The sequence below is a fragment of the Pseudoliparis swirei genome, chromosome 8 (genome assembly GCF_029220125.1).
Source record: "Pseudoliparis swirei isolate HS2019 ecotype Mariana Trench chromosome 8, NWPU_hadal_v1, whole genome shotgun sequence".
NCBI lineage: Eukaryota > Metazoa > Chordata > Actinopteri > Perciformes > Liparidae > Pseudoliparis > Pseudoliparis swirei.
The window spans coordinates 6518968-6537759 of NC_079395.1; the positions used below are offsets into that span (position 1 = coordinate 6518968).

General features: G+C 42.9%; 1 protein-coding gene across 1 annotated transcript; it reads right to left on the reverse strand.

The window, feature by feature from the left end:
* Positions 1–12756: 12756 nt before the first annotated feature.
* Positions 12757–15810, reverse strand: adcyap1b (adenylate cyclase activating polypeptide 1b). The gene is made up of 5 exons (XM_056421873.1): positions 15732–15810; positions 15243–15347; positions 14168–14302; positions 13679–13783; positions 12757–13026 (listed from the first exon to the last, which is right to left on the reverse strand). The coding sequence occupies exons 2-5, from the start codon at positions 15344–15346 to the stop codon at positions 12843–12845; spliced, it is 528 nt and encodes a 175-aa protein (XP_056277848.1). The 5' UTR covers position 15347; positions 15732–15810; the 3' UTR covers positions 12757–12842.
* Positions 15811–18792: the final 2982 nt, after the last annotated feature.

Below are 18792 nucleotides of genomic sequence, written 5' to 3' on the forward strand. Positions count from 1 at the left end.
CACACACACACACACACACAGTTGCATCTCAGCATCTTTATTAAATTTGTAGTAGGGCCACATCTGGTCACATACACCCAGAGAACAAAGGGGGGGGGGGGGGGGAAGCCCAGTGTCAGATATGGAGATTTAATTCCCTGCCGCAGAGTATTGATGTGTGTGTGCACGCGCCGAGCATCTGTCACATATAATTGGAGGGTGTCAGGTGCGGACACGGGGGCCAAAATCGGTCCACCCACAACATGAATCGTCTGCTCCTGTGACTGGTCGAATCTGCGTGTCAACATCTATATTTATTATGGGGCTGACCCGGAGGTTTGTGTACCACGACTGCCTGATGGGGGATGAATGAGTCTCAAGATTGTCATGAATCACGCCGCATCGCCCGGGCAGACCGTTGGGCGTCTCGTTTGGCAGCAGCGTTGGCGTTGTTAATTTGATCAGAATTCATTGATTGTCCAGAGCTTCTTCTTTTTTTTTTTTATCTTTCTTTCTCTTTTTTGTTGTTGCGCTAAAACATTCCCCTCGCCGTGTCTTTTGCAGGTTAATAGTGTAGCTTTGTTAAAGTTAAAAGGAGTTGTTTGTTTCTTCACACAGACACACAAGGTATCCAAGTGCATGAACACGAGACCCTTCCTCTCCTGAGACCCACCTGTCACCGCCAACACACACAGGCACCCTGGAGCCTCCTGCTCCACGGAGGAAGCACCCCCTGCTCCACCAGCTGTGGCGGGAAGCCGTTGACACATCCTTTCGCGGTATACGGTTGTGTTTGTTAAATAACTACAAATTGCGTTCTGCTCATTGCCATCAGGTTTCCATCACGCTGGGTAGGTAATGTGTCAGAGGGTTGATGGGACTGCTGGGAGTGGGAATTTACCCAAGAGGCAATTAAAGGGCGTGCAGAGCAGCCACCAAAACAAAATGACATGCCGGGTTCGGGTCTCCCTCAGCCTCTCCGTCTAAGCTGAATTCAACTTTAATGACAATATGTTTTGGAGTGCTTGGATGGAAATAGATCACCGGGACTGGAGGAGAGAGACGAGGTAATGTGATGTCATCCACCGCAAATCAGGTCTCGTTGACTTCCTGAGAAACGGTGGATCCGGAAATAGATTTTTGCTGACGGAGGAAGTCGTTGTGACCTAAGATCGATAAACTCATTTGTCGTGACCCCCCTCCCCCCCTGGCTTTACGCCTACGGTATTTTTCTGAGCACTGCATTTTCTTTTCCCTGTTCCTGTCGGGCCGCGCCCTAACTTAAGAGACTTAAGTTTTGACTCTTACAAAGTTTACTCTGGAAATACTGTCGCTACTTCACAACTATGCAGACTGAGTCTACGGTTAGTGATGACTTTGCCTTTTGGGCTCAAGTAATAATTATTTTTATTATCGATCTGCCTGCTTCTGATTTTGGCTTTGGATCATGGATGTATTGGTCTGCCTTAATGCAAATGTATCAAAGTTATATAATATAACGTTATTTTGTACTTTCAGAACTGTCAAGAAGTACATTTCAAATAACAAACAAATTGTATAATAATGATTTAAACACAAAAAATGCGTAAATAAAATTACAATCAATCCCCACCCATTCTGTAATAAATAACCTAGTTTTTAACTGATAAACAAATCAAACAAAGTGATGATTGTATTTGTCATGTCAGTGAAACTTACAGTTTAACTTCTTTATTATGGGTTCTGGAAATAACTCTATAACCTTAGAGCTAGCTAGTGATTGAATCGCAATTAATTGTTTGTATTGTGTCAGATAGTTTGAATGGGTCGGCTAGAAATGAGCAAAAAACAATGCGAGATTATTTACGGCCGTGTGCGTCACTTTTAGTGTCCCATAGAAACCGTTTTTATTGTTTTCCCCGCCATTAATAATCAGATAACTGTTGACAATACACCTTAATTATAATAATAATGGGTTTTATTTGTGAAGTTCTTCTCCAGACCCGAAGCACCAGACAGGACACAGAAACAACATTAGGCATAAAAGCACATACTGTACATTGCATTTACAGACAGTGATACAAAAAGATAATAGCAGGTGTTATAAGAACTTGTTTATAAAGGTTGTTTTTTTTAAACTAAGGAGTTAGAGATAACGGGGACATAATGCTTACAAGTCATTTTTTATTTTTTGCGAGTCCAAGTCGAGTATTAAGTCTCTTATGGTTGTAATAAACGCTCTTTCATCTGCAGGAGGCGGCTCGATCTGATTTGAACACGGCACAGCGATATGTAAGATATCCAACGCATGGACTATGATCACTCCTTTATCTTTTACCATGCAGTATCTGGATTGAATAGTTGTCTCCTATATATATATCTCACTCAAAACAGGCGTAAACAGCAGAGTTATATATTAATACACGGAGGTGAGATGAGAGAGCTTATTAGTAATTAATGATAAATGACTGGAAGCCGAAGAACAAAGCATTACATAACGGAGGGATGAACCGACTTTTCAGCATCAGGATGACCAGAAGGTCTTATTTTTCCAAAATTACAAAGATGGAAGAATAATGATTTTGATATGTGATACAAATGAGAGCTGGCTGTCAAACGTGACCCACAGGTGAACAAAGTCAATTAGTCCTCTTTGTATTGGTAATCTTTTAAACCATGAAGGTTTTATTTTTCCAAAACTTACCGGGAGTCTGGAACAGCTATTGTTACAGTGTGTGTGTGTGTGTGTGTGTGTGTGATGCCAGGGAGAGAAACAAATCCTGAGCATGTGCAGTGGGCCACACGATGCAGGAGCAAACCAGGAAGCTTGAAAACATTTATTGGTTGTCATTCAGATGAATGAGCGCCATCTTGCAGTCTGGTATCCAGTTCTCATCATACATCCAGTGCATTGGACACAATGTATGCTGTATGTCACTCTTGCCTGTCTTCAAAACTTGAGATCCCTGTGACTGTAAGAAGTTAAGCGCTCAAATGGGGATTTGCCTGCTCAGTATCGGTTTAGGAGAATAAACGAAGGTCCCAGATGTACAGTGAGATTAGATGGCATCTGTCTGACATAGTGTAGAGTTTTTACACTCTTACATATGAACGCGGATGATTTTGCCCCTCGCCGCCAGCATGCGGCAATCAAAATCTTTCCCCATATGGCTCAGAACATGCTCACAAGCTGCTCTCAGCCAGTGACGAGATACCTCCTCCACCAAACGGTGGAAGTGAGACGGGCCTACGCTACACGTCCAGCAAAACAGCAGCAGATGGTGAATATTCTGGATGCACGAGGCATTGTGATGGACACCTCTGAGACGCGGCTGAGTGGCGGCTGCTTCTCACTCCGTGTCCTGTTTCTGTGCAATCATCCCGGGGTCGTGGAAATGACCTGGAGGGGGGGCACCTGCAGGTTTGGCATGAACAGCTTAATCACAGATGTGATGTCATCAACATGCACCCTGAGGTATCAAGAACTGATAATGACTGAATCGGATAATGAATTAGTATATATCGGATTATAATAAACACGATTGGTTATGAAATGTAACCTGACAGTTTCATTTTTTTAAATGAATGAATTAATGTTCAAAGTACAATCATTCAACATAGACTCATTAAGTTCTCTTGTTTTTAAACACCGACTTTATAATTGTTCCTCGAAATAGATAAACAGACTGCACAAGGCATTTCAAAGCAGTCTAAATGCAGATTGTAGCCATAGCTACACAAATATGAATATGATGATTTGATTTCTCTCTACATCTGGACAGATGTTAGCTGTCAAGCTCTTAAAGGTGAGACTTTTTAATGAAGGACGGCTGCTTCCGATTCACCTGACTTACAATCAGCAGAAAGAAACCAAGCACGCTCTGCAGATCATCTTCACACCGTTACTATTAATAGCCGCATTTCCTCTATTTGTTTTCTCTTCCCTAAAGACAGGAGTAAAGCACACACTGATTACATGTGTTTATAATGGAATCTGTTTAAATGCTGATTAAATTTAAATATTAAAGTGTAACAATATCCTTTTACATTTTTCCTAATAAATACAATAAATTAATATCATCTTTTTTATATTTCTTTTTAAAATTCTGCGCCCACTTTGGAAAAATCGGTCTCTCAAAAGTATCTTATTGTATGTGATGTGTTTAATGGCTTCACTTAGTAAAACATTGGTGTCAAATTAAATTATATTCTGTCATTTACAAATGCATTTATAACATCTGAGGAAGTTTTGATATACAACTCACCTGAAACCCTGTTGCATTGCTCAGTGTTTATGCAAGGTTGACTTGGTTGTTGGTCTTATGGTTATTATGGGCTGAATAATGCTGCTCTAACACAAGTCTCCTCCAAGTTGTGTCCTGAAATCGGAAAAAAGCTTCATTTAGAAAGTATTAAACTATTGTTTCTTCAGCATGTGTGTCTATGCTGAGCGTATAATCAGTCATTTAATGACCTTAACGTGATAATCTGCTGTGTTTGTTTTCGTTTGGATACATCTTGGAGCTAAGCAGTGACAGTCATCGATGTGTTGTTTTCACTTCATTGCTCAGAAATCGCTGTGCCAGTATACTGGGACGTCACTGGGAAGACAGCCGCTGCCAAACTCCCAAACCAACAGGCATGAGCTGCTGTACTTAATCTACATTGACAAACGACGGACATTTTATTGAAGTCTATGAAAATAGGACTCTTTTATTACCTTAATGTTATGGTCTCAATCACTAGTTTAAAGTCTTCTTCAATACAGCATTAGAGTTACATAGAACCAGACGCTGTGTATGCTTTATGCCATGGCTGCCTTGTGATTGACAGGTCCCTTCCACGAGGTTTTGTCTTAAAGCTTTTAATTCCTTTAACAATGTGTTTTCTGGTCATGAAAGTCATTAGGCTCTCTTGTCACTTCTGGTAGCAAGAAAACAAACAAGATGGTGAAGGCCAAAAGGCCAAACTCAAGGATTCAAATCAACGGGCGACGTCACGGTAACTAACTGACGAAGATCTCCGATGAAGACGAAGATCTCCTAACCTGAACAAAGTACTCTTTTAACCCAAACCACATTCTTTTCAGATTTACTTCGTAACAGTGATTTGTAACAGATGTATGATGTTGTCCATAAAAAAGTGGCTTCAGATCAGAAAACACTGTGTGAATTTCAAATTCTTCCAGGAATCATGCATTTAGTTTGATTCAATTATCATGGATTGATCCAGAATGGCTTCTGGGAAGGAAAATAACATACAGATCCATTATGTTGCTGTGCTTCAGCAATATGTCTCATTGCTGTAAAAAAAAGAAGAAGATTAAAGTCTTTAAGGGAAGAGCTGTGGAGGAAGGGAATCCTCCATCAGATGTTAAGGGGGAAAGAAAGAAAGAAAAAGGATGCGGGTGCTGTAACCCATGAAGCCCACCTTACTCTCTCACACTCTCTCACTACTTTTGAAACTGTCGCAGACAATTCACAAAGAGTTATGTGTTGCTCGGTGACAGGTTGCACATTTTACTTTTAAATATGTGTGAAAAGACGGGAGAAAGCTGACGGCAGCTTTGTGCCTCCGCCTCTCAGAGCGACCACTCGGGATGAAGTGATCTCTGGCATCTCTGAGTGTTTGTAACAACGGAGAAGATACATCTTACAAAGTTGATGCGGGAATGTTAAAACAAGAAAGTGTTCCCCGTTATGTTGATATGACATTGTTTCTGTTTGTGATTTGTAACAGAGGATGCTTTTCTTTTTAATTGTCTATAGAAGTTGTTGCATCTGGAGCTGTGCCCTCAGAGGCAATGCCACAGGCCCCTGGATCATACAGTCTTCTACGGCGTTCTATCATTAAAATGTTCCCTCCCCCCCACACACACACACACCTACACACACTCACACACACACACTCACGTTCATATCGTGTTCATTAAAAGGAACGACGTAAGATGGCACAACCCCCAGCTGTGTAAATGTGACTCTCAGGATCAACGTAACCCATGACGCCTGAACCCGACCACATCTCTCTCTCCGATGTTCTCCACTCATTAACACTCTGTTCATTCAGGAAATTTGTCACAATTGGTGAGGCTGCCTGATGTGAAACGCAACAGTGGATGTGAGAGAGAGAGAGAGTAAAAAAAAAATCACCAGCATGGGTCCTCTCACCAGTCGCACGCTGAGTTCTTCACACCTTCTGCTCCGGCATCGCTCCATTATTCAGTGTTTGTTTGCATGGCCTCGCCCAATCCCGAGGCCCGGTGGAACGCGCGAGAAGAAAGACGGAAAGACGGTGGAGCTGCAAAGGGGCGTCCGTTTACTCGCCTCCAGCTGAACTCTGGAGGTCGGCGCGCGTGAACCTGGCACACATAACTTACTGAGACAACTCAAGTCTCCACACTCGAGGACGTTTGAAAAGCGGAGCAGGCCCCCCCCCCCCCGCCCGCTGTGGCCCTCCCGCACCGTCCCGGTTCCACTCCAAGCTCTCCGGGTTTCTCAGCTTCAGTACCACTGATGCCAGGGAGTGGGACTTTTGAGGATAGACTGATTCAAATGTGTGCTCATAAATTAGTGTTTGCGCAGACTCACAAGGGATAGAAATCCAAATACTCTTTAACCCGGGGTTGTATTGGCAAACTATTCTTAATGCCTGTGTGTGCTCTGGGTTGAGAGGATGTTTCCAACAATTAAAATGGTGTCCGAGCTCTCAGTGGTCAGTGAAGATCTAATTGTGTGTGGCGAACAGGAAAGTTAGAGGCAATTGCCAAAATCTGCGCCTATGTAATTAAACCCAAGCACAAAAAGTGATGTTAGTCGAGGCATCTCGAGATAAATTACAATTAACATGGCTCATTTATTTCTTGTGCATCATTAAGTCGAAATGAAGCGCGAATGAATATTTTTTTAATGTTTAAAATGGATAAAATACCGACAACTCGGCTGTTCCCTGCGGAGCGTTCTAGCTTCTCCGGCTCGTTGTTTTGGTTTTACAAGCTGAAACTTCAGTTAAAAAGAGTTATTTTGAAATTAAATTCCTCGGGTTGAAACATGACTTCAAATAAAAGCGAACGCTGCTCTGTGTCTACTTGTGTCTACTTACTTTATTACATTTAGTATGAATGTACTTCATATTTTACTGTGTGTATGTATCTATTTTAAGATGTTTATGTCTATGTGTATATTTCGGCACATTTCCTCCAGCATGAACAAAGTCTTTCCTTCATTCTGCAGATGTGATAAGACTGTAACTTTGGCAACGACTGAAAGTCTGTGTTTATTTTAAGGATCATATTCACACTTGGCATGGACTTAACTTAACATGCTGTCGCTGAGAAAATGACACGTGAGATGACCTCATGATAAATGGTGGCTCGTTCTGGTCACCCATGATCACTCACGGGTCAAATGTTTTCCCCTGAGCCAGAATATACTGTAGATCAGGGGTCCATGTCTGCAGACCCTCGCCCACATCTCCTGTTTCCTCTCTCTCTCGCTCCCTCTCGCTGCTCCCAGAGGGGCTCCTGCTCACCGCGGAGTGCCTCCCGCTTAATGGTCGATGTGACAGAACCCACCACAAGATGTGATTTAAGGTGGAGGAGGGCCGGGGGCTTCGGGGGGCTGCCGTGGTCGTTGGGTTTCATGCAGCCATGACTAGAGCGTCCCCCAAACCTGACCGCTGAATGATTCATGAGGTGAAGAGGGCGAGGACTGTATCTGGGTGTGTAGGTGTACACGTGTGTGTGTGTGTGTGTGTGTGTGTGTGTGTGTGTGTGTGTGATTCCATCGTTGCTGTGTCTGGGCCTCTGATATGTATTCTTAACCCTGACACACGAAAAAGAAGGAGGGGCCAGTGTTTGTGTTGTTGGTGAGTAAACACACAACTGAAGGAAAGACAGACGTGCTCATTGTGCGAGCTATAAATCAGTGTTGCACAAGCTGGGTGTGGCTTTGGAGGGGGGGGGGGGGGTCTGTACGGGTATCCCCACTGGAAAAGCCCTGAACACAACCTCCGCCTTCCCCCATCTAATACCGTCTACTCTACATGATTAAGACGCGTCTCCAGAGGCGTTGTAGGACAGAGGAACTCTTTTCTGCAGTTGGTATCTTCACATTTCTCCCTTCAAACAAGCCAGGGACACGACTCCCGAGGAATGAAGATCAACTGCTAAAGTAAACAGCTCCAAGACTCTAATGGGAAGATATAAAGGAGCGATGGTGCCGGCTAAGGAGGGAGGAGGAGCCATCTTTTATTGATTCAGGCATTAATTTAGATAATGTACTAATTGGCTCATGTGAAGCCTACTGCCCAACACATTGGAGCGTTTGTCTCAATAGCCACCCGTGGGCGTTTGCAGGGCGGGAATATCCAATCCAGAGTCATTATGAATACAGTTTGTGTTCATTGTATCTGACTCGCTCGCTCCACGCATCCTTTGGAAAGCCAACAGCTGTCACTGGAGGAATCTAAGAATCTCGGCTTGTCAGGGAGTCTAAAGCATGCTTTGAATTCTTGACAGCTGAAGAGAAATGAAGGGGGGAGGGGAGGAATAAATATAGAATGGAGACGTCTTAAATATCGCGCAGGTATAGCTCAAACCCTGACAATCGACAATCTGTCAGCCCTTACCGAGCAACAGGGCAACTCCAATGAATCAACGTTCTCAGGGGCGAGACCAAGACGCGTGGCGGTTTCTTGTGGCTAATTACTTTTGTTGAATTGCATTACATTTTACCACCTGTGCTCGACTTTGCCAGTGACTGTTATAACAGTGTTATTACAGAGTATGAGAGAGACACACTGTTTCCTCAGATCTGAAATGTGTGTGTGTATGTGTGTCTGTATCTGTGTGTATGTGTGTGTGTGTGTGTCCAAGTGTAAAGTGTAAACCCCATCCCAATGCAGAGCTTGCTCAAGGTCGGCCTTTGTTGAGCACACATCAAATACACACACACACACACACACATACACACAGACACACATACACACAATCTCTCTGGTATAATCTCTCCCTTTCCACACATAAAAAACAACTTGACACATGCGTATACATAACCGTGTGCCTTTGTGGACCGTTGCCATGCAACATTTCTCTGATTGGGTTAGTTGAGCTCTGCTGCATGTGCACACACTCTCTCTCTCTCACACACACACACACACTCCTGCTGGCTGATGAGGATCAAGTCTCACACACGCTGCTTCACCACACCCATCCTCCATCCTCCTCTCCCGTGGGACACAGCTGCACAGCCAAGGCCAGGGATGGAGTAATGACTCTTATGAGGGGAAAGACGCGGTGCTGTTGCTGGAGGAGGGACGCTCTCTTCAGCTCAGCGGCGGGTCGTCGCTCATCTCGACGAGCTCCTTGGAGATGTCGGACGGGTTCTTCGGTTTAAATGTCAGCTGCTTTTGCTTTGAGGCGTTTTGAAACGGCAACTTCAAATTCTCAAACCACCTTGAAATGTTGTAACATTGCTCAATAAATAAACACCAAAGACTTTTCCCTTTGTGATTGAGTTAACTCACTCTTAAGTCCTCTTGCTGATAGATTGTTGGATCAATTCTGTACACGGCTCTGATGTTTTAAGTGTCTCTTTCTCTGTTTCGTTACATGTAACTTTTAAACCCTGCGTGCTGGAGTCTCTTTCCCTTTATCTTCTGTAACGTGACTTGAGTTCCGTCTTTGTTTCAATCCGTAACCCTCGGTGATCATGTCAAACTCACATTTTGAAAGGTAGCCTTGAGCTTTATTCTGGTGTCAGACTAACAAAAGCCTGTATAGTCGAGATGTGTGACAACGCTGCAACCGTCTCTTTGCTTCACAACACGTGATGTGTACCCTCTTAAGAATTATATATTTCAAAGATTAGACATTCTTTCGAAAATTGTGTTTACAAAAATTTATTCATACAAATCTTACAACACTTTCATAACATTGAGAAACGTAAAACCCCATATAAGGACTCCTGTGTGTATAACGATGCCACTTTTTAAAACACATAGTCTTCAGATAGATAAGAGATTAAACATTGAAGTAAGGCGTTTGGCGCTTCCAGAAATATCAACAACAGGCATTTATATGATCTGAACAACATCTCTGTCTTGCTCTGAACTTCTTTTCTTCTTAATAGTGATGCACATAGTAATAAATAATATGTTGGGGCTATTTTCTGATTAATAAATTACCGACCAATATCAAAATAATCAACAACACCTCATAATCAACAGTAACAAACACTGCTCATTGTTCACAACTCTCAGACACTGAACACCCCAAACGTATGCACACACACACACACACACACACACACACAAACACACACACGTTGCCTTTTCCATCAACATATACATTCAGTTCATTTTATATATTTATACTCAATAAATCATTGGCCATGCTAAGAAAGCCTAATTCTACTACTACTCTAGGGGCGGACTAAGCTGAGCGAACAGTGTGAAGGAAGTTTCAATGTAAGCTTATGGACTGCAGCATTGTAGGGCCACTGAAAATGCCATCTGTCACTTGTGGCAAATTATTTCATTTCATTTTTTTTTTGTTCACGTCGAAGCAAGGCACCAAAGCCAAAAGCTGTTTCCACCTTCCCATGCACGTTCAGTCAGCCATTCACACTCACACGCATCCGATGCTCAAACACAATGCTCACCGGGCTTCAAACTCGCGTACGCGCTCACATTCAAACAAAGCCTGTTGGATAAAGCCAAAATTGAAGAAGAAGTGTATTGATAGTTTCTATGGGAGGGGGGGGGGGGGGGGGGGACCGGGGACAGGCCGCAGATTGGATTGCAGAGGTGCATCCAGGTCCATTTGCATAACATTGAATAAATACATAAGCTGTCTCCCTAATAAACGTCAGTGGGAAGATCCGTCAACTGGAGGGCTGACATTCATCCACCTCCGTTCAGAGGGGCCTATTCTGTCTGTTCAAGCCTCCTGCTGATATCTAAGCGCAAGTTTTAACATCTGATATTGTCTAAGGTTCTAACCCCGATGTTACTCTGGCAGGTGAAGAGAGGCGGCGGGGCTCTCGCCTCTTGTTTGTCTCTGTATCCAGGTGGGACAACCTCTCTCAGGCTGGTGACCGTCTCCTAGCTTTGTTTTCTCTCTCTCTCTCTCTCTATCTCACTCTCTCTCTCTCACACACACACACACACACACACACATGCACATAGTCTCTTTGTCTCCAGCTTTGTCTTCCTCTCCATGCACATCTCTCTCTCTCTGTCTCTCTCACCTAACACTCTCCTCATCTCTATATCACTACATCACTGCACAAACCTCAGTAGACATCTAACACAGATTTGTCTCAACAAAGAATCACAGCACTGTCAAATCAGCGATTATGCACGGCGATCTAGAAGCAAAATAATCTTTAAAAAACACTACCAGGACAAAGGCAATCGACAAAGGGGAGAGGGGGCGGTGGGGGTCCAGTGTCTCGTCTTATGATATCCACAATGACAGCAGCAGGGGAGGTATACAAATTCAACAAGTCAGTGCAGTACCAGTTTCCACCACCTCTAGCCCTCCTTGTTCACATTTCCAACACATCTGAAGGGGGGAGTGGTCCTGAAAAGGCTTAGCACAGCCCACCTATACTCCAAAAGCACAATCTATAATTTAAAAAAAGCACAATGGCATGCAGTTTCTAAGCAAAATCAGCCCGGTGTCAGTTTCCCCATGCACCAATAAATAAGAAACATAGTTAAATATCCCCAACTGTAACTTAGATGCTACCTTTCCTCTCCACCTCTGGTCACAAAACGAAATGCTTCATTTCCTGCATCTTGTTCTGGGTCCGTTCTGAATAATCTGTGTAGTGCTGCCCAAAGACAATCAACAGTTGAAGCTCATTCCTCCAAATAATTCCGTTGACTGAACACAGACACCATTGGGATGGATATGTGCACTGTGCAATTTATATACTGTACATAACACACACACACACACACACATATGGAATATTCTGAACACAGCACTGTATCTCCCCACAGTAAATGACTTTGAGGCAAGTGAGCAAGCAGTGTTTGCCGCATACTGTTATCAGCAACTTGAGTGCTTCCTTTATCTCCAGTAAAGGCAATAGTGCCCTTGCAAAAAGCCTGCAATTAAATTTCTGCTCAAAAGGGGGGTCGGATTTGACCACCAGTTACATGAATGGCCATGTGAGTCAATCAGTTGTTCAATCAAATGGGAGGCTGTTCAACAAAAGCCATGTGAATTCCCCTGGAGGGGCAGCAAGCTATACGAACCCACAGAGCTCCCATTAAGGGAGCGAGGAGGCGGGTGGGCAAGGGCAACATCTATCATTTAGGATAAGCCCAGATACGCCTCACATAGCATGCTCACTGCTTCTTTGGGCCTGTTTGGAAAAAGCAAACAACACTAAAAAAATAGAACGTTGGTTACAAAAATAAGTATAACATTCAATACTTTGATTGTCTTTTTTAAATCTATTTATTTCCTGCATATGTAGATGACCTTTTAAAGATGTCTCAAGCGCATTAATGTTGAAGGTGCACAATGATCTTCTTTTTTTATCATTTTTTTCCCTTCTTCTTTTTCTTCTTCATATAATTTCTTCTTTTTTTATGCCATTTTGTTTTGTTTTCAACATCTCAACATGAAAATAAAATATTGGTCCACAAAGTATATATATATATATCTAACTGTGCGGTATCAAGTGCTTTTGTACAAAAAGAAAAAAAAACGATATTATTATTAAAATATTCATTTTAATGGCTTTACTTCATACATAAATACATGTGAAAAGAACACAGGTGCAATCCACTGGTTGGTCAGGTATATCTGAATGACTTTGATTTAACGACGGATGTATATACACAGGAGGGCGTGTGGCGCAGTGACAGCGCTACAAATAGGCAAGTCTGCGTCCTTTGTTCCTAACTCTCTGTCTGTACCTTCTTCCCAGAACCGCCGCCAGGTATTTCTGCACGGCCATCTGCTTTCTATAGCGACTGTAGCTGTCGGTGAAGATCCCATCTGAATGTCTTTTGGATAAGGGCTCTGACTCTTCCTCCATGCTGTTGTCGTCACTGAAAAAACAAAAGAAAACCCCCCCAAAAAATCACATGAGTTCAAGCTGCAGCCTACTTCTCAACACATGTCCGCTGTTTTTTTATTTTTTATAACATTTTAGCTTTGATATATAATATCTTCATCTTGCCATGATGGAAAATTGCCTACAATCATTATTAATTCATTTTTTTGTGGGGCCTTTATGCTTCCCCCCACCCCCCTCTTTCTTTAAAAAAAGAAAAGGGGCGGTAAGCAAGACAGTGTAAAAAAAAAAGAGAGTTATTTTTAGTGTTTGAGAAAAGCTATACATTATTCATTTTTGCTCATTGCATATTCTGACGCATGTTTTTTTTTTTTCACAGCGTGGGAAAAGCAAATGAATTTGATGGATTAATCACATATAAATCGAAGTGTATTTTAATCCAAAAAAAGAAAAGATGACCCTCAATGTTAAGGGAGGACATGATTGCAGAGCGAGACGCCACAACCAAACAACAGAAACAAAATGAACATCACGAGACGGGTGTTTTTTTTTTATGTATAGAGATATATAATTTAAAAAATGATATTGAGAACCCAAAACGCACATTAAATGATAGACAGTGATGTAGCCTGTAGAAACATAAAAAATGATGACTGCAGGTGAACGCTTATAAGAAATGCCCTTACCCTGCACGAATTGTCACCAGAGAATGCAGATAATGTCTCGCTGTTAACTGACCCAGGATCTCCCTCAAGGCTCTATCTAATTCTTCCTCAGCATGCCTTTCTGGTCTGAGATGATAAAACGCCAAAACACATAGATTATCAGATACTAAAAAGCGCAGACAAAATGATCAAAAGTAGCCTAAAATGTCCCCACCCACCCGCAGTTCCAATATCACATCAGGTGCAATTAAATCGGAGCCTCGCAGCTTCTTTTTTTTTTTTTAGCACACAGACTATCCTTCCGCGTGTGCCGATCTTTTTTGGATCTGGACTATATCACAGGATTTGGAACCAACATTTTAGGCTACTCGGTATATGGAAAATAACACAAATAACATGAGAAACTCTGGGGAAAAAACAAAGCAAGCAAACATTATAGCAAACAGCAAATAAGTCATTAACAATGGAATCCAGCTCGGCTCTCGAGCTGCGATGTGAGAGCACGTTTACCTCTTCTCGGGTGGGTAGTACAGCGTGTACGCGTCGTCGTTTAAGGACAGCGGGCTCCGGATGGAGATCTGATCGCTATCGAAACCCATGTCGGATAAGGAGTTGCCGTCCTCATCGAAGGCGTTGTTATCAAGTCTGAAACACCGAGAGCATTCATCTCAAATCTGACGTGGGACGCAGCCGTGAAAGAATGCCAACAATTCTGCATCCGTTTTATAAAACCACTGGGAGGTTAAATGCATCATAAGCAGAGAGAACGAAAACAAATTCAATATCTGGAGGTGTTTTGGAAATAAACCCAGAAAACGAATTATTCAAATATGAACCAACAGATTATGGCTTCAAAATGTGTTAAATGTGTGTATATAGCTTCAAGTGTTGTTGTTTGTTTAAATAAATACATTATAGCTTCATCGTAAAACAAATATCTGATTTTAATTTCCAACGTGGTGCTGCTGTTTCCTACACAGGTTGAAGCCTCATTAATAATTTAAGAATCGAAACAAAGGCTGTGGAAATGATCACACTTAGTGAAGGCGGGGAGTCAATTTCTTCTTTTTTTGTGTGAAAAGAATGCGGCAATTAGAAGTGAAACATAAGAATCAATAAGAACCACGCCCAAATTATGGATATGCTTTCCACAGAAAAAAGGGGAATACATGTTAAATGCATAGAGCTCTCCTATTCGTTTTGCCTCGCCTCTCCTTGGTGACGCCAGTCCACCGTCATCCCAAGGGCTATCAATTGCTTTGAGTGCACTCTCATTTTTAATAAGGGGAGTTCTGTGAACCGTCCCACCGGACAGATACCTCTACGCAATTTCCATTGTCATTGTGCTCTCAAGACTCTCATTTGCGTATATAAATGATTCGATTTCCTGGGGTTATCCCCGTGAATTATGTGATTTAAAATTGCGCGCATCGTTTTTTTTCCATGCGCAATTACGCACACTCGTTAGAAATAAAAGTGCACACATCCAAATCTTCAAACGAGATAAAACCATTGAACAAAGTGGTGTTTAGCAGCAATATGCATCAGGTAAAATAAAGAAGACTATAATCACGTATACACCTACCTAATCTTAGGGTAACTTAGTCCGATAGGTGTGCAGAAGACGCTGTAGTGCATTAAGATTCCGTAGACGAGCAAGATTAAAGTCGCTTTACTCGAACTGGCCATGCTGTTAGAAAATGGAAACAGAACAGACGTAACATGAAACAGGTTAGTCACTCCTATAGAAATAACATGCTGGCTCTTTGTTCAGTCAAATGCACATGCTGTACTTCTCTTATCACACAAGCTGGATCCAGTTTAATATGAATATAGACACAGTGTCCCCCCCAAAACAACGATGTATCTCTGTTTTATTCATCCCGTTTGTTAAAAGTTTAACTGTGGTATTGGCACCAAATCGTTTGCATCCAGTGCCAAAGTAATAAAAAAATTTAAATGAAGGGAGAAAACAAAAAGCAGCTCTCAGTGCGGGAAAAAAGGCATCATTTCCATTATTTATCTCGCTTCCCGTCAATGCATTTCTCCGACAATCCGCAGATAAAGCACATACCTATAGCAGGGAAGCAGGGAGAGCGCTGTGCTGCTGGACGCGATCCGGGCGCGGCTGTGGTAGTGTGTGTGTGAGAGAGATAGAGATAGAGAGGGAGAGAGTGAGAGAGACGGTTTCTTTCTCACGGCACTTCTTTCCCGGCTGAAGCGCCTCGGTCGTCCCCTTATGTTCCCCTTGGTGCGGCCGGTCTCACTTTTAGGCGCAGTTAAAGCCAGTCGCACAGCACAGGTGCACCGAAACTCAGTGGGGAAGTGCGCTGCGCGTTCGTCAGCATGTCGCTGCTCTTAACTTTTGTCCTGTGCTGTGATTGCCTGGGATTTTTATCTATGTATCGTAAGCCTTGCCCTCCCCCTCCCCTCTCCCCATTCCCCTCCTCCCTTCAGTATGTCACATTAAGGATGCTATAGACGTCATCAAGTTTGCCTCCCGGAATAAAAAAAAAGTACAGTTCCTTCCTCATCGATGCATCCGTCACCTCCCCCCAGCCCCCACCCCTCCAGCCCACCTCCATTCTAAGATGGAAGTTTGCTTTCCGAACTTTTTTTTCTTTTTAAATATAAAAATGAACCAAAAAAAGAAAGAAATGTTTGTGAATGCCATACATAAACTTTACGCGCGATGGTGTGTCGGGCAACACAAATCAGTGAGCCCCTCACCGCCACCGCGACGGGTTATTTCCCACGCGTCATCAATAAATCCAATTAGGGTTTTACGAGTATGACAGAGTTGGGAAATGATCTTCTTTGCTGGTGATGGTGGTTTCGTGTGACTGGATGGTTTTTGGTGGAAGGGGAGGGGGGGAATCAGATTTCCGCTGACCACGTCCAAGGCCTCTTGGGAATGGGGAGCTGACCAGTGCTGAAACCAATCGTCTCAAATAGCAGCTTTCGGTATTTAGAGTCACTTATTCTAATCATTTACAATAAGTGTTGACTAGATATCGAGAAGCTGGCCTTAATGGCCGTGGCATTATGCGTTAGATTGTTGAAATAAACGAGGCACGTAATCTGATTTGAAGCTGCGGTGACGCAGGATGCCGATTCAGAGAGCTTTCAGCCTACGTGGCTTGAGAAAACGGTCCACTCATTTCCCCAACATTATTCTGAAATTACCTGCATCGCTATAATGTGCCGAAGGATACGTTAAAACGAGAACAAAAACTCCAGATAAAGGCGTATAGGGCCTAATTATTTCCACCTTGATTAAAAGCGTGTTTGGGAATTATTTTGGCAATAAGTCAAACCACTTTATGCTCTATCTTTAATATGCTACTTGTTGTTTGCTAATAAAAAATTCCAATAAAATAGCAGTTACGCATGAACGTAACATTAATATTCCCGACATACGCAAGTTATCAGGCTTTTAATTTGAAAGGGTTCTCTTCTCGCCTGCACGTGTAACAAATCTAATTAGGCTTGGCGGGCCTCCACCGGGCTGCAGGTTACTTCCGCCTTCTGATGGAGATCCGTTCAACCCTCAATCAGCCCGACAGGAGCTGCCGAAGAGTTTGTCGGAGAGGGGGGGAATTCACGTCAGCGTTTTGTTTGCTCTGACGCAATATGACGTATAGAGGGAGGGGGGGGCGAGGGGTATCCACAACTTCTTCTTCGGCTGGCGCGATTCCCACGAAGAGCACAACTTAATTAAACCCCCAAAATGTGTTTTTGAATGGAGCGGACCGACAACAGTCGGCCGGATGCAAAGCGCGGTAAGCCTGAGCCAACGGCGCCACCGTGAGGACAAGAAGAGAAGCGCGCGAGGTTCGGACTTCATCGCCGGTGAACACGTGTGAGACGAGATGAGTCAATATGCTCTCACGTTTAGTCGTCGTGAGTGAGGTTCACCACAAAAAAAGAAGAAAAAAATGTTTCCCAGCAGAACAAATGGAGGACTTGTCCCCGAACAATGTATTTGATTTTGAATTCATTTACATATATGTTATTATAACCTGTATGTGATGGAATAGTTCGTTGAGCTCAGGCACTATAGCATTCAATGGAGAAGCCAATACGCTATTATATTGTTTTTTAAATTAATATTACTGGCTGATTTGGTTTGTTTGAATGTTGGACTGGAAAATGGGATTTCATTTGGTTGATTACACTGCATTCTTGGTTAATTATAATGGATATCTAAGAATAACACTTCATACCTCTTTATGAGAGCAGCCTGCGTAGCTTCAGAAAGACCGGTTTTTGTTTTCTGACGCATGAAAAAGAAGCAGCGATGGACTCCTAGTTGCATGTCGGATGTCTGAGTTGTTGTTCCCCCCTCAACATCTGAGTGTTCCTTTAGTAAATCGTGTTGTATCGAAGATTCAAAACGATTAAACAATGTAAACATACAATACACATTGTTATATGTATCTCCCACTCTCTCTTGGTCACGTGGGCCCATTCTTACATACGTATTTACTATTCAAATGACCCTTCGCTAAGTCCCGCCCCTTTGAATGCAGACTGGCCAATCATAGCGTGGCATCGGCCCAGCTTCTTCCAGGGTCCGATGACAACCTGTTTCTGCTCCGTATGCTTTTGCTTTATGCTGATTCAACCGGTGAATAAATGACTGCGGAGAGGAACGTGCAGTTCACTCATTTCACTGAGTTATGCCTCGGCCGCCAGGTGATGCCGTGGCTCACTTGTACTCTCTGACCGGAAGTCAGTTTATAGCTTTTATCATCAGCGCTTCACATTCGCCAAATAGTCGAATTATTAATATGTGCCAGAAGTACACTGTGTGATACCAATTAGACACAATGTACTTCGAGGCTCGAGCACTCTAACGTTGTATTTGAGCATTAATTAGTACATCGTGTTACCTGCAGGGGTCGCTTGTGAGACCCGCCTGCGCGCGCAGTGCTGTCCGAGTCAGTAGGGGTCAGCAAATCACTTCCAACTCAATCTAAAAAACTCCCATACTTATTAAACCGTTAATTGTTGTCGTCGTAGTTGTTGCTTTTTTTTTAGATGCAATTTGAACATGACTATCCCCTCTCGAAAACAGCCTTGTGCTGTCCATAGCAATACAATTTGCCCAAGCCCCACTCTGTTTCCCTTTG

Coding starts and splice junctions, on each gene's coding strand:
- adcyap1b (XM_056421873.1), bottom strand. CDS start 15,346: ATGGCCAGTTCGAGTAAAGCGACTTTAATCTTGCTCGTCTACGGAATC. Junction 14,303..15,242: donor CTAAGTTACCCTAAGATTAG/GTAGGTGTATAC, acceptor TCGGTGTTTCAG/ACTTGATAACAACGCCTTCG. Junction 13,027..13,678: donor CTGGTGACAATTCGTGCAGG/GTAAGGGCATTT, acceptor TTGTTTTTTCAG/TGACGACAACAGCATGGAGG.